General features: G+C 45.7%; 1 protein-coding gene across 1 annotated transcript in view; it reads right to left on the bottom strand.

Annotated features, from left to right (window-relative positions):
• LOC115125399 (DENN domain-containing protein 1B-like) overlaps nucleotides 1–16,025 on the bottom strand; it is a 259,940-nt gene that overhangs the window by 83,783 nt on the left and 160,132 nt on the right. Inside the window, exon 14 of the mRNA XM_065009257.1 lies at nucleotides 4,341–4,466. Within this exon, the coding sequence (XP_064865329.1) occupies nucleotides 4,341–4,466 (126 nt within the window). The remainder of the gene's footprint in view (nucleotides 1–4,340; nucleotides 4,467–16,025) is intronic.

The raw sequence follows: 16,025 nt of genomic DNA, 5'->3' as shown, positions 1-16,025 counted from the left end.
TAAACTTCCGACTTCAACTGTGTATATATATATAGCCTATATTTCTAGATTCATAGCAGTGTGATTAACAGATATCTTTCTCCTCCGTTGTTTCATTTACAGCTCAGCAAGGCTCCGACAACGACCTCCCCCCCAACCATCACACACACACGTTCTGTCAAAGCATATGTGATCCAAAAACACATGGTTCAGTCAGGGGGGGGCTCCTTCATTTAACTCAGATTGTGTGTGTGTGTATGTGTGTGTGGAATCGTAGGCTTTTTTCCAGAACCTATGGGGACTGGAGAGATGGTGTGTTGTGAGAGGACATCACGGTACACACACACACTCCCTTCTCTCTCTGCTTTAAGTGTGTGTTTTCTAAAGGGAGTCAGGCGGTATGTTTCTACTACTGTCTGTATACAGACAACACAGAGGCATCATTTATGGATCCCCACTCCAGGGCTCAACACCACCCAATTACCCTCAAAGCCTGTGAACAAAGGCCCTGCTATTTGACAAACACTACATGCTTTGTTCTGGTCTTAACTGGAGTAACTTGCAATTGAGAGGCAGAACGAGAGAGACATGTTCTGGGGTTTAGCCTAGAAAAGGACAGGAAGATGGTACAAGGCGGACTCCTTCAGTGTCTGTGTTTCAGACAAGCCCACCTTCTTTCAACTCAAAACCTTCAACCTTCACTCAGTGTTAAAAAACACCTTTCATTTCACAAACTTACAGGTTTGTATCTAAGGGTTAGGGTTAAGTTATTACAGGTTTGTATCTAAGGGTTAGGGTTAAGTTATTACAGGTTTGTATCTAAGGGTTAGTGTTAGGTTATTACAGGTTTGTATCTAAGGGTTAGGGTTAGGTTCTACAGGTTTGTATCTAAGGGTTAGGGTTAATTTATTACAGGTTTGTATCTAAGGGTTAGTGTTAGGTTATTACAGGTTTGTATCTAAGGGTTAGGGTTAATTTATTACAGGTTTGTATCTAAGGGTTAGTGTTAGGTTATTACAGGTTTGTATCTAAGGGTTAGGGTTAGGGTTAGGTTATTACAGGTTTGTATCTAAGGGTTAGGGTTAGGTTCTACAGGTTTGTATCTAAGGGTTAGTGTTAGGTTATTACAGGTTTGTATCTAAGGGTTAGGGTTAGGTTATTACAGGTTTGTATCTAAGGGTTAGTGTTAGGTTATTACAGGTTTGTATCTAAGGGTTAGTGTTAGGTTATTACAGGTTTGTATCTAAGGGTTAGGGTTAATTTATTACAGGTTTGTATCTAAGGGTAAGGGTTAGGTTCTACAGGTTTGTATCTAAGGGTTAGGTTATTACAGGTTTGTATCTAAGGGTTAGGGTTAGGGTTAAGTTATTACAGGTTTGTATCTAAGGGTAAGGGTTAGGTTCTACAGGTTTGTATCTAAGGGTAAGGGTTAGGTTCTACAGGTTTGTATCTAAGGGTTAGGTTATTACAGGTTTGTATCTAAGGGTTAGGGTTAGGGTTAAGTTATTACAGGTTTGTATCTAAGGGTAAGGGTTAGGTTCTACAGGTTTGTATCTAAGGGTTAGGGTTAGGGTTGAGTTATTACAGGTTTGTATCTAAGGGTTAGGGTTAGGTTCTACAGGTTTGTATCTAAGGGTTAGGGTTGAGTTATTACAGGTTTGTATCTAAGGGTTAGGGATAGGTTCTACAGGTTTGTATCTAAGGGTTAGGGTTAGGTTCTACAGGTTTGTATCTAAGGGTAAGGGTTAGGTTCTACAGGTTTGTATCTAAGGGTAAGGTTCTTACAGGTTTGTATCTAAGGGTAAGGGTTAGGTTCTTACAGGTTTGTATCTAAGGGTTAGGGATAGGTTCTTACTGGTTTGTATCTAAGGTTTAGGTTCTTACAGGTTTGTATCTAAGGGTAAGGGTTAGGTTCTTACAGGTTTGTATCTAAGGGTTAGGGTTAGGTTCTACAGGTTTGTATCTAAGGGTTAGGGTTAGGTTCTTACAGGTTTGTATCTAAGGGATAGGGTTAGGTTCTACAGGTTTTTTTCCAAAGGTTAGGGTTAGGTTATTACAGGTTTGTATCTAAGGGTTAGGGTTAGGTTCTACAGGTTTGTATCTAAGGGTTAGGGATAGGTTATTACAGGTTTGTATCTAAGGGTTAGGGTTAGGTTATTACAGGTTTGTATCTAAGGGTAAGGGTTAATTTATTACAGGTTTGTATCTAAGGGTTAGTGTTAGGTTATTACAGGTTTGTATCTAAGGGTTAAGGTTAGGTTATTACAGGTTTGTATCTAAGGGTTAGTGTTAGGTTATTACAGGTTTGTATCTAAGGGTTAGGGTTAATTTATTACAGGTTTGTATCTAAGGGTTAGTGTTAGGTTATTACAGGTTTGTATCTAAGGGTTAGGGTTAGGGTTAGGTTATTACAGGTTTGTATCTAAGGGTTAGGGTTAGGTTCTACAGGTTTTTATCTAAGGGTTAGGTTATTACAGGTTTGTATCTAAGGGTAAGGGATAGGTTCTACAGGTTTGTATCTAAGGGTAAGGGTTAGGTTCTACAGGGTTGTATCTAACGGTTAGGGTTAGGTTCTTACAGGTTTGTATCTAAGGGTTAGGGTTAGGTTCTTACAGGTTTGTATCTAAGGGTTAGGTTCTTACAGGTTTGTATCTAAGGGTTAGGGTTAGGTTCTACAGGTTTGTATCTAAGGGTTAGGGTTAGGTTATTACAGGTTTGTATCTAAGGGTTAGGGTTAGGTTCTTACAGGTTTGTATCTAAGGGTTAGTGTTAGGTTATTACAGGTTTGTATCTAAGGGTTAGGGTTAGGTTCTTACAGGTTTGTATCTAAGGGTTAGGTTCTACAGGTTTGTATCTAAGGGTAAGGGTTAGGTTGTTGCAGGTTTGTATCTAAGGGTAAGGGTTAGGTTCTACAGGTTTGTATCTAAGGGTTAGGTTATTACAGGTTTGTATCTAAGGGTAAGGGTTAGGTTCTACAGGTTTGTATCTAAGGGTTAGGTTATTACAGGTTTGTATCTAAGGGTTAGGTTCTACAGGTTTGTATCTAAGGGTTAGGTTCTTACAGGTTTGTATCTCAGGGTTAGGGTTAGGCTATTACAGGTTTGTATCTAAGGGTTAGGGTTAGGTTCTTACAGGTTTGTATCTAAGGGTAAGGGTTAGGCATAGGTTCTACAGGTTTGTATCTAAGGGTAAGGGTTAGGTTCTACAGGTTTGTATCTAAGGGTAAGGGTTAGGGATAGGTTCTACAGGTTTGTATCTAAGGGTAAGGGTTAGGGATAGGTTCTACAGGTTTGTATCTAAGGGTTAGGGTTAGGTTCTACAGGTTTGTATCTAAGGGTAAGGGTTAGGTTCTACAGGTTTGTATCTAAGGGTAAGGGTTAGGTTCTACAGGTTTGTATCTAAGGGTAAGGGTTAGGTTCTACAGGTTTGTATCTAAAGGTTAGGGTTAGGTTATTACAGGTTTGTATCTAAGGGTAAGGGTTAAGTTCTACAGGTTTGTATCTAAGGGTTAGGGTTAAGTTCTACAGGTTTGTATCTAAGGGTTAGGTGTAGGTTATTACAGGTTTGTATCTAAGGGTTAGGGTTAGGTTCTTACAGGTTTGTATCTAAGGGTTAGGGTTAAGTTCTACAGGTTTGTATCTAAGGGTTAGGTGTAGGTTATTACAGGTTTGTATCTAAGGGTTAGGGTTAAGTTCTTACAGGTTTGTATCTAAGGGTTAGGGTTAAGTTCTACAGGTTTGTATCTAAGGGTTAGGTGTAGGTTATTACAGGTTTGTATCTAAGGGTTAGGTGTAGGTTATTACAGGTTTGTATCTAAGGGTTAGGTGTAGGTTCTTACAGGTTTGTATCGAAGGGTTAGGTGTAGGTTATTACAGGTTTGTATCTAAGGGTTAGGGTTAGGTTCTTACAGGTTTGTATCTAAGGGTTAGGTGTAGGTTATTACAGGTTTGTATCTAAGGGTAAGGGTTAAGTTCTACAGGTTTGTATCGAAGGGTTAGGTGTAGGTTATTACAGGTTTGTATCTAAGGGTTAGGTGTAGGTTATTAGAGGTTTGTATCTAAGGGTAAGGGTTAGGTTATTACAGGTTTGTATCTAAGGGTAAGGGTTAGGTTCTTACAGGTTTGTATCGAAGGGTTAGGTGTAGGTTATTACAGGTTTGTATCTAAGGGTTAGGGTTAGGTTCTTACAGGTTTGTATCTAAGGGTTAGGTGTAGGTTATTACAGGTTTGTATCTAAGGGTAAGGGTTAAGTTCTACAGGTTTGTATCGAAGGGTTAGGTGTAGGTTATTACAGGTTTGTATCTAAGGGTTAGGTGTAGGTTATTAGAGGTTTGTATCTAAGGGTAAGGGTTAGGTTCTTACAGGTTTGTATCGAAGGGCGTCTCTGTAGGATCCAAACAAAGCAGCCTGAGCTCGGAGGAAGGACCTCGCTACTCCACTTCCTGTTGCTGTCGACTGCTTCTTCAGCTTACTCTTCAGAGAGTGGAGCTGAGAGAGAGGGAAAGAGAGAGAGAGAGAGAGAGAGAGAGAGAGAGAGAGAAGGGAATGAGAGAGAGAGGGGAAAGGGAACGAGAGAAAAAGGGAGAGGGAGGAGAGAGAGAGAGGAGGGAAAGTTAATTGAACACCTCTGAAGTTGGTAGCTGGAATGGAATATACATTGTGTGTGTGAAGAGTCACACTTAAGGGTCGTCCCCAGAAAATAAAGTATAGCTTCTCTCCTTCCTAGAAGCGTATCTGTTGTGCTGCAAAGAGCACCTGCTGCTCTGTCAATTGAGCAGAGGATGGAAGGAAAGGGGGATGGGGGGAGCAGAGAAGAGAGAGAGATGGGGAGGAGAGCAGAGAGGGGGATGGGGAGGAGAGGGGGATGGGGAGGAGAGGAGAGAGGGATGGGGAGGCGAGAGGAAAGAGGGATGGGAGGAGAGAGGGATGGGGATGGGGGAGGAGAGAGGAGAGAGGGATGGGAGAGGAGAGAGAGGGATGGGGAGGAGAGAGGAAAGAGGTGAGAGGAGAGGGAGGAGAGAGAGGGAGAGGGATGGGGAGGAGAGGGATGGGGAGGAGAGAGAGAGAGGGATGGGGAGGAGAGAAGAGAGAGGGATGGGGAGGAGAGAAGAGAGAGGGATGGGGAGGAGAGAAGAGAGGGATGGGGAGGAGAGAAGAGAGAGGGATGGGGAGGAGAGCGGAGAGGGGGATAGGAGGAGAGAAGAGAAGAGAGGGGATGGGGAGGAGAGAGGAAAGAGGTGAGAGGAGAGGGAGGAGAGTGATGGGGAGGAGAGGGATGGGGAGAGAGAGGAGAGAGGGATGGGGAGGAGAGAGGAGAGAGGGATGGGCAGGAGAGAAGAAAGAGGGATGGGGAGGAGAGAACAGAGAGGGATGGGGAGGAGAGAGATGGGGAGGAGAGGGAGAGGGATGGGGAGGAGAGAGGAGAGAGGGATGGGGAGGAGAGAAGAGAGAGGGATGGGGAGGAGAGCGGAGAGGGGTATGGGAGGAGAGAAGAGAGGGGATGGGGAGGAGAGAAGAGAGAAATGGGGAGGAGAGCGGAGCGGGGATGGGAGAGGAGAGAGAGGGATGGTGAGGAGAGGGGGATGGGGAGGAGAGAGGATGGGGAGGAGAGAGGAGAGAGGGATGGGGAGGAGAGAGGAGAGAGGGATGGTGAGAGGGATGGGGAGGAGAGAGGAGAGAGGGATGGTGAGGAGAGGGGGATGGGAGTAGAGAGGAAAGAGGTGAGAGGGATGGGGAGGAGAGAGGGATGAGAGAGGAATGGGGGAGGAGAGGGACGGGGAGAGGAGAGAGGGAAGAGGAGAAGGGGAGGAGACAAGAGAGGGAAGATGGGGAGGAGAGAGGTGAGGGGGATGGGGGAGAGAAGAGAAGGGATGGGGAAGAGAGAGGAGAGAGGGATGGGGGAGGAGAGAGGGATGGGGAGGAGAGAGGGATGGGGAGGAGAGAGGAAAGAGGAGTGTGGAAAAAGGAGAGCGGGATGGGGAGGAGAGAGGAAAGCGGAGAAGGGGGAGATGGGGAGGAGACAAGAGGGGAGATGGGGAGGAGAGAGGTGAGGGGATGGGGGGAGAAGAGAGAGGGATGGGGAGGAGAGAGGTGAGGGGGATGGGGAGAGAAGAGAGAGGGATGGGGGAGGAGAGGGGAATGGAGGAGAGAAAGAGAGGGGATGGGAGGAGATGGGAATGGAGGAGAGAAGAGAGGGGGATGGGGAGGAGAGGGGGATGGAGGAGAGAAAGAGAGGGGATGGGGAGGAGAGAAGAGAGGGGGTGGGGAGGAGAGAGGAGAAGGGGATGGGGAGGAGAGGGAGAGGGGGGTGGGGAGGAGAGAAAGAGGGGGATGGGGAGGAGAGAAGAGAGGGGGGGGGAGGAGAGAGGAGAAGGGGATGGGGAGGAGAGAGAGAAGGGGATGGGGAGGAGAGGAGAGAGGGGGTGGGGAGGAGAGGGAATGGAGGAGAGAAGAGAGAGGGGGATGGGGAGGAGAGGGGGATGGAGGAGAGAAGAGAGGGGGATGGGGAGGAGAGAAGAGGGGGGTGGGGAGGAGAGAGGAGAAGGGGATGGGGAGGAGAGAGGAGAAGGGGATGGGGAGGAGAGGAGAGAGTGTTCAACCGGTGTCGCTCATTCAGCCGACAGAAAGTTTCAACTGGTTTTCCCCATTAAGCAGCGAGTCTGAGGCCGAGCCTTCTCGTCTTTACTCCTCCCATTATGGGGTCTGAGACGCTGAAGCTTCCCACCATTAGCTCTGACAAATTGAAAACCCTAGTCATTGGCAACTCCATTACCCGTAGTATTAGACTTAAATGAATCATCCAGCGATCATACGCTGTTTACCAGGGGGCAGGGCTACCGACGTTAAGGCTAATCTGAAGATGGTGCTGGCTAAAACTGGCGAGGGTAGAGAGTATAGAGATATTGTTATCCACGTCGGCACCAACGATGTTAGGATGAAACAGTCAGAGGTCACCAAGCGCAACATAGCTTCAGCATGTAAATCAGCTAGAAAGATGTCTCTGGCCCCCTCCCAGTTAGGGGGAGCTCTACAGCAGAGTCTCACAACTCAATCGCTGGTTGAAAACTGTTTTCTGCCCCTCCCAAAAGATAGAATTTGTAGATAATTGGCCCTCTTTCTGGGACTCACCCACAAACAGGACCAAGCCTGACCTGCTGAGGAGTGACGGACTCCATCCTGGCTGGAGGGGTGCTCTCATCTTATCTACCAACATAGACAGGGCTCTAACTCCTCCACCTCCACAATGAAATAGGGTACAGGCAGTTAGCCAGCCTGCCAGCTTATTGGAGTCTGCCACAAGCACAGTCAGTGTAGTCAGCTCAGCTATCCCCATTGAGACCGTGTCTGTGCCTCGACCTAGGTTGGGCAAAACTAAACATGGCGGAGTTCGCCTTAGCAATCTCACTAGGATAAAGACCTCCTCCATTCCTGCCATTATTGAAAGAGATTGTGAAACCTCACATCTCAAAATAGGACAACTTAATGTTAGATCCCTCACTTCAAAGGCAGTTATAATCAATGAACTAATCACTGATCATAATCTTGATGTGATCGGCCTGACTGAAACATGGCTTAAGCCTGATGAATTTACTGTGTTAAATGAGGCCTCACCTCCTGGTTACACTTAGTGACCATTTCCCCCGTGCATCCCACAAAGGAGGAGGTGTTGCTAACATTTAGAAAATAGCAAATTTCAATAAAATAAAATAAATGCCGTTTTCGTCTTTTGAGCTTCTAGTCATGAAATCTATGCAGCCTACTCAATCACTTTTTATAGCTGCTGTTTACAGGCCTCCTGGGCCATATACAGCGTTTCTCACTGAGTTCCCTGAATTCCTATCGGACCTTGTAGTCATAGCAGATAAAATTCTAACTTTTGGTGATTTTAATATTCACATGGAAAAGTCCACAGACCCACTCCAAAAGGCTTTCGGAGCCATCATCGACTCAGTGGGTTTTGTCCAGCATGTCTCTGGACCTACTCACTGTCACAGTCATACTCTGGACCTAGTTTTGTCCTATGGAATAAATGTTGTGGATCTTAATGTTTTTCTTCATAATCCTGGACTATTGGACCACCATTTTATTACGATTGCAATCGCAACAAATAATCTGCTCAGACCCCAACCAAGGAGCATCAAAAGTCGTGCTATAAATTCTCAGACAACACAAAGATTCCTTGATGCCCTTCCAGACTCCCTCTGCCTACCCAAGGACGTCAGACAAAAATCAGTTAACCACCTAACTGAGGAACTCAATTTAACCTTGCGCAATACCCTAGATGCAGTTGCACCCCTAAAACCTAAAAACATTTGTCATAAGAAACTAGCTCCCTGGTATACAGAAAGTACCCGAGCCCTGAAGCAAGCTTCCAGAAAATTGGAACGGAAATGGCGTCCCACCAAACTGGAAGTCTTCCGACTAGCCGTGCAGTATCGACGAGCCATTACTGCTGCTCGATCATCCTATTTTTCCAACTTAATTGAGGAAAATAAGAACAATCCTAAATTTATTTTTGATACTGTCGCAAAGCTAACTAAAAAGCAGCATTCCCCAAGAGAGGATGGCTTTCACTTCAGCAGTAATAAATTCATGAACTTCTTTGAGGAAAAGATCATGATCATTAGAAAGCAAATTACGGACTCCTCTTTAAATCTGCGTATTCCTCCAAAGCTCAGTTGTCCTGAGTCTGCACAACTCCAGGACCTAGGCTCAAGGGAGACACTCAAGTGTTTTAGTACTATATCTCTTGACACAATGATGAAAATAATCATGGCCTCCTACCCATCTTTCCGATTTGGTCTTGCCGTACATACCTACACGTACGCTACGGTCACAAGACAAAGGCCTCCTAATTGTCCCTAGAATTTCTAAGCAAACAGCTGGAGGCAGGGGTTTCTCCTATAGAGCTCCATATTTATGGAATGGTCTGCCTACCCATGTGAGAGACGCAGACTCCGGCTCAACCTTTAAGTCTTTACTGAAGACTCATCTCTTCAGTGGGTCACATGATTGAGTGTAGTCTGGCCCAGGAGTGTGAAGGTGAACGGAAAGGCTCTGGAGCAACGAACCGCCCTTGCTGTCTCTGCCTGGCCGGTTCCCCTCTCTCCACTGGGATTCTCTGCCTCTAACCCTATTACAGGGGCTGAGTCACTGGCTTATTGGTGCTTGAGTGGGTTGAGTCACTGACGTGATCTTCCTGTCTGGGTTGGCGCCCCCCCTTGGGTTGTGCTGTGGCGGAGATCTTTGTGGGATATACTCGGCCTTGTCTCAGGATGGTAAGTTGGTGGTTGAAGATATCCCTCTAGTGGTGTTGGGGCTGTGCTTTGGCAAAGTGGGTGGGGTTATATCCTGCCTGTTTGGCCCTGTCCAGGGGTATCATCGGATGGGGCCACAGTGTCTCCTGACCCCTCCTGTCTCAGCCTCCAGTATTTATGCTACAGTAATTTATGTGTCGAGGGGCTAGGGTCAGTCTGTTATATCTGGAGTACTTCTCCTGTCTTATCCGGTGTCCTGTGTGAATTTAAGTATGCTCTCTCTAATTCTCTCTTTCTTTCTCTCTCTCAGAGGACCTAAGCCCTAGGAACATGCCTCAGGACTACCTGGCATGATGACTCCTTACTGTCCCCAGTCCACTTGGTCGTGCTGCTGCTCCAGTTTCAGCTGTTCTGCCTGTGGCTATGGGACCCTGACCTGTTCACTGGGCGTGCTACCTGTCCCAGACCTGCTGTTTTCAACTCTCTAGAGACAGCAGGAGCGGTAGAGATACTCTTAATGATCGGCTATGAAAAGCCAACTGACATTTACTCCTGAGGTACTGACTTGCCGCACCCTCGACAACTACTGTGATTATTATTATTTGACCATGCTGGTCATCTATGAACATTTGAACATCTTGGCCATGTTCTGTTATAATCTCCACCCGGCACAGCCAGATGAGGACTGGCCACCCCTCATAGCCTGGTTCCTCTAGGTTTCTTCCTAGGTTCTGGCCTTTCTATGGAGTTTTTCCTAGCCGCCGTGCTTCTACACCTGCATTGCTTGCTTTTGGGGGTTTTAGGCTGGGTTTCTGTACAGCACTTTGAGATATCAGCTTATGTAGGAAGGGCTATATAAATACATTTGATTTGAGAGGGGAGAGGGATGGGGAGGAGAGAGGAGAGGGGAATGAGGAGGAGAGGAAAGAGGGATGGGGAGAAGAGAGGGGAGAAGGGGATGGAGGAGAGGGGGTGGGGGGAGAGGAGAGGGGGTGGGGAGAAGGAGGAGAGGGGATAGGGAGAAGGAGGAGAGGGGGATGGGGAAAAGGAGGAGAGGGGATGGGGAGAAGGAGGAGAGGGGATAGGGAGAAGGAGGAGAGGGGTATGGGGAAAAGGAGGAGAGGGGATGGGGAAAAGGAGGAGAGGGGGATGGGGAAAAGGAGGAGAGGGGATGGGGAGGAGGAGGAGAGGGAGATGGGGAGAAGGAGGAGAGGGAGATGGGGAGAAGGAGGAGAGGGAGATGGGGAGAAGGAGGAGAGGGAGATGGGGAGAAGGAGGAGAGGGAGATGGGGAGAAGGAGGAGAGGAGATGGGGAGAAGGGGAGAGAGATGGGGAGGGGGAGAGGGAGATGGGGAGAAGGAGGAGAGGGAGATGGGGAGAAGGGGGAGAGGGAGATGGGGAGAAGGGGGAGAGGGAGATGGGGAGAAGGAGGAGAGGGAGATGGGGGAGAAGGAGGAGAGTTTGGGAGGGACTGAGAAAGAAATTCCACAGTTGTCTTGTTCTCTACATCATTTCACTTCTTTCTTCTCTTCTCTCTCTCCTTTCTCTGTTTCCATGACTCTCTGTACTATCCTCCTGCAATGGTCTCTTGACATGAGCTGTAATTCATTTATTTCTGAGCGCTGAGCTCTCTCTGTACAGAACAGTAGGGAACAGTACAGAAGGGAACAGAACAGTACAGTAGGGAACAGAATAGTAGGGAACAGTAGAGTACAGTTGTGAACAGTACAGTAGGGAACAGTACAGTATGGAACATAATAGTAGGGAACAGTAGAGTACATTAGGGAACAGAATAGTAGGGAACAGTAGGGAACAGTAGAGTACATTAGGGAACAGCAGAGTACAGTAGGGAACAGAATAGTAGGGAACAGTAGAGTACAGTAGGGAACAGTACAGTATGGAACATAATAGTAGGGAACAGTAGAGTACATTAGGGAACAGCAGAGTACAGTAGGGAACAGAATAGTAAGAAACATAATAGTAGGGAACAGTACAGTAGGGAACATAATAGTAGGGAACAGTAGAGTACATTAGGGAACAGCAGAGTACAGTAGGGAACAGAATAGTAAGAAACATAATAGTAGGGAACAGTACAGTAGGGAACATAATAGTAGGGAACAGTACAGTAGGGAACATAATAGTAGGGAACAGTACAGTAGGGAACATAATAGTAGGGAACAGTACAGTAGGGAACATAATAGTAGGGAACAGTAGAGTACATTAGGGAACAGCAGAGTACAGTAGGGAACAGAATAGTAAGAAACATAATAGTAGGGAACAGTACAGTAGGGAACAGTACAGTATGGAACATAATAGTAGGGAACAGTAGAGTACATTAGGGAACATAATAGTAGGGAACAGTAGGGAACAGTAGAGTCCAGTTGTGAACAGTACAGTATGGAACATAATAGTAGGGAACAGTACAGTAGGGAACAGTACAGTAGGGAACATAATAGTAGGGAACAGTACAGTAGGGAACAGTACAGTAGGGAACAGTACAGTAGGGAACATAATAGTAGGGAACAGTAGAGTACATTAGGGAACAGCAGAGTACAGTAGGGAACACTACAGTAGGGAACAGTACAGTAGGGAACAGTACAGTAGGGAACAGTAGAGTACATTAGGGAACAGCAGAGTACAGTAGGGAACAGCAGGGAACAGTCGAGTCCAGTTGGGGCAGTAGAGTACAGAAGGGAACAGTACAGCAGGGAACAGAACAGTCGGGAACAGTACAGTAGGGAACAGTACAGTAGGAAACAGAAGGGAACAGAAGTGTACAGTAGGGAACAGAACAGTAGGGAACAGTACAGTAGGAAACAGTACAGTAGGAAACAGAAAAGTAGGGAACAGAACACTACAGTACAGAACAGTATAGTAGAGAACAGAACAGTATAGTAGAGAACAGAACAGTAGGGAACAGTACAGTAGGGAACACTACAGTAGGGAACACTACAGTAGGGAACACTACAGTAGGGAACAGTACAGTAGGGAACAGAAAAGTAGGGAACAGAACACTACAGTACAGAACAGTATAGTAGAGAACAGTACAGTAGAGAACAGTACAGTAGGGAACAGAAAAGTAGGGAACAGAACACTACAGTACAGAACAGTATAGTAGAGAACAGTACAGTAGGGAACAGTACAGTATGGAACATAATAGTAGGGAACAGTAGAGTACATTAGGGAACAGCAGGGAACAGTCGAGTCCAGTTGGGGCAGTAGAGTACAGAAGGGAACAGTACAGCAGGGAACAGAACAGTCGGGAACAGTACAGTAGGGAACAGTACAGTAGGAAACAGAAGGGAACAGAAGTGTACAGTAGGGAACAGAACAGTAGGGAACAGTACAGTAGGAAACAGAAAAGTAGGGAACAGAACACTACAGTAAAGAACAGTATAGTAGAGAACAGAACAGTAGGGAACAGTACAGTAGGGAACACTACAGTAGGGAACACTACAGTAGGGAACAGTACAGTAGGGAACAGAAAAGTAGGGAACAGAAAAGTAGGGAACAGAACACTACAGTACAGAACAGTATAGTAGAGAACAGTACAGTAGGGAACAGTACAGTAGGGAACAGAAAAGTAGGGAACAGAACACTACAGTACAGAACGGTATAGTAGGGAACAGTACAGTAGGGAACAGAAAAGTAGGGAACAGAACAGTACAGTAGGGAACAGAAAAGTAGGGAACAGAACACTACAGTACAGAAAAGTAGGGAACAGAAAAGTAGGGAACAGAACACTACAGTACAGAACAGTATAGTAGAGAACAGTACAGTAGGGAACAGTACAGTAGGGAACAGTACAGTAGGGAACAGAAAAGTAGGGAACAGAACACTACAGTACAGAACAGTACAGTAGGGAACAGAAAAGTAGGGAACAGAACACTACAGTACAGAACAGTAGGGAACAGAAAAGTAGGGAACAGAACACTACAGTACAGAACAGTACAGTAGGGAACAGAAAAGTAGGGAACAGAACACTACAGTTGAGAACAGTACAGTAGAGAACAGTACAGTAGGGCTCAGTACAGTAGGGAACAGAAAAGTAGGGAACAGAACACTACAGTACAGAACAGTATAGTAGAGAACAGAACAGTAGGGAACAGTACAGTAGGGAACAGTACAGTAGGGAACAGTACAGTAGGGAACACTACAGTAGAGAACAGTACAGTAGAGAACAGTACAGTAGAGAACAGTACAGTAGAGAACAGTACAGTAGGGCTCAGTACAGTAGGGAACAGAAAAGTAGGGAACAGAACACTACAGTACAGAACAGTATAGTAGAGAACAGTACAGTAGGGAACAGTACAGTAGGGAACAGTACAGTAGGGAACAGAAAAGTAGGGAACAGAACACTACAGTACAGAACAGTACAGTAGGGCACACTACAGTAGGGAACACTACAGTAGGGAACAGTACAGTAGGGAACAGTACAGTAGGGAACACTACAGTAGGGAACACTACAGTAGGGAACACTACAGTAGAGAACAGTACAGTAGAGAACAGTACAGTAGAGAACACTACAGTAGGGACAGTACAGTAGAGAACACTACAGTAGGGAACAGTACAGTAGGGAACAGTACAGTAGGGAACACTACAGTAGAGAACACTACGGTAGGGAACAGTACAGTAGGAAACAGTACAGTAGAGAACAGTACAGTAGGGAACAGTACAGTAGAGAACAGTACAGTAGAGAACAGTACAGTAGGGAACAGTACAGTAGGAAACAGTACAGTAGAGAACAGTACAGTAGGGAACAGTACAGTAGAGAACAGTACAGTAGAGAACAGTACAGTAGAGAACAGTACAGTAGGAAACAGTACAGTAGAGAACAGTACAGTAGGGAACAGTACAGTAGAGAACAGTACAGTAGGGAACAGTACAGTAGAGAACAGTACAGTAGAGAACAGTACAGTAGGGAACAGTACAGTAGGGAACACTACAGTAGGGAACACTACAGTAGGGAACACTACAGTAGGGAACAGTACAGTAGGGAACAGAAAAGTAGGGAACAGAACACTACAGTACAGAACAGTATAGTAGAGAACAGTACAGTAGAGAACAGTACAGTAGGGAACAGAAAAGTAGGGAACAGAAAAGTAGGGAACAGAACACTACAGTACAGAACAGTATAGTAGAGAACAGTACAGTAGGGAACAGTACAGTATGGAACATAATAGTAGGGAACAGTAGAGTACATTAGGGAACAGCAGGGAACAGTCGAGTCCAGTTGGGGCAGTAGAGTACAGAAGGGAACAGTACAGCAGGGAACAGAACAGTCGGGAACAGTACAGTAGGGAACAGTACAGTAGGAAACAGAAGGGAACAGAAGTGTACAGTAGGGAACAGAACAGTAGGGAACAGTACAGTAGGAAACAGAAAAGTAGGGAACAGAACACTACAGTAAAGAACAGTATAGTAGAGAACAGAACAGTAGGGAACAGTACAGTAGGGAACACTACAGTAGGGAACACTACAGTAGGGAACAGTACAGTAGGGAACAGAAAAGTAGGGAACAGAAAAGTAGGGAACAGAACACTACAGTACAGAACAGTATAGTAGAGAACAGTACAGTAGGGAACAGTACAGTAGGGAACAGAAAAGTAGGGAACAGAACACTACAGTACAGAACGGTATAGTAGGGAACAGTACAGTAGGGAACAGAAAAGTAGGGAACAGAACAGTACAGTAGGGAACAGAAAAGTAGGGAACAGAACACTACAGTACAGAAAAGTAGGGAACAGAAAAGTAGGGAACAGAACACTACAGTACAGAACAGTATAGTAGAGAACAGTACAGTAGGGAACAGTACAGTAGGGAACAGTACAGTAGGGAACAGAAAAGTAGGGAACAGAACACTACAGTACAGAACAGTACAGTAGGGAACAGAAAAGTAGGGAACAGAACACTACAGTACAGAACAGTAGGGAACAGAAAAGTAGGGAACAGAACACTACAGTACAGAACAGTACAGTAGGGAACAGAAAAGTAGGGAACAGAACACTACAGTTGAGAACAGTACAGTAGAGAACAGTACAGTAGGGCTCAGTACAGTAGGGAACAGAAAAGTAGGGAACAGAACACTACAGTACAGAACAGTATAGTAGAGAACAGAACAGTAGGGAACAGTACAGTAGGGAACAGTACAGTAGGGAACAGTACAGTAGGGAACAGTACAGTAGAGAACAGTACAGTAGAGAACAGTACAGTAGGGCTCAGTACAGTAGGGAACAGAAAAGTAGGGAACAGAACACTACAGTACAGAACAGTATAGTAGAGAACAGTACAGTAGGGAACAGTACAGTAGGGAACAGTACAGTAGGGAACAGAAAAGTAGGGAACAGAACACTACAGTACAGAACAGTACAGTAGGGCACACTACAGTAGGGAACACTACAGTAGGGAACAGTACAGTAGGGAACAGTACAGTAGGGAACACTACAGTAGGGAACACTACAGTAGGGAACACTACAGTAGAGAACAGTACAGTAGAGAACAGTACAGTAGAGAACACTACAGTAGGGACAGTACAGTAGAGAACACTACAGTAGGGAACAGTACAGTAGGGAACAGTACAGTAGGGAACACTACAGTAGAGAACACTACGGTAGGGAACAGTACAGTAGGAAACAGTACAGTAGAGAACAGTACAGTAGGGAACAGTACAGTAGAGAACAGTACAGTAGAGAACAGTACAGTAGGGAACAGTACAGTAGGAAACAGTACAGTAGAGAACAGTACAGTAGGGAACAGTACAGTAGAGAACAGTACAGTAGAGAACAGTACA

Source organism: Oncorhynchus nerka, linkage group LG24 (genome assembly GCF_034236695.1).
Source record: "Oncorhynchus nerka isolate Pitt River linkage group LG24, Oner_Uvic_2.0, whole genome shotgun sequence".
Taxonomy (NCBI): domain Eukaryota; kingdom Metazoa; phylum Chordata; class Actinopteri; order Salmoniformes; family Salmonidae; genus Oncorhynchus; species Oncorhynchus nerka.
This window is presented reverse-complemented; position numbering and strand designations above follow the sequence as displayed.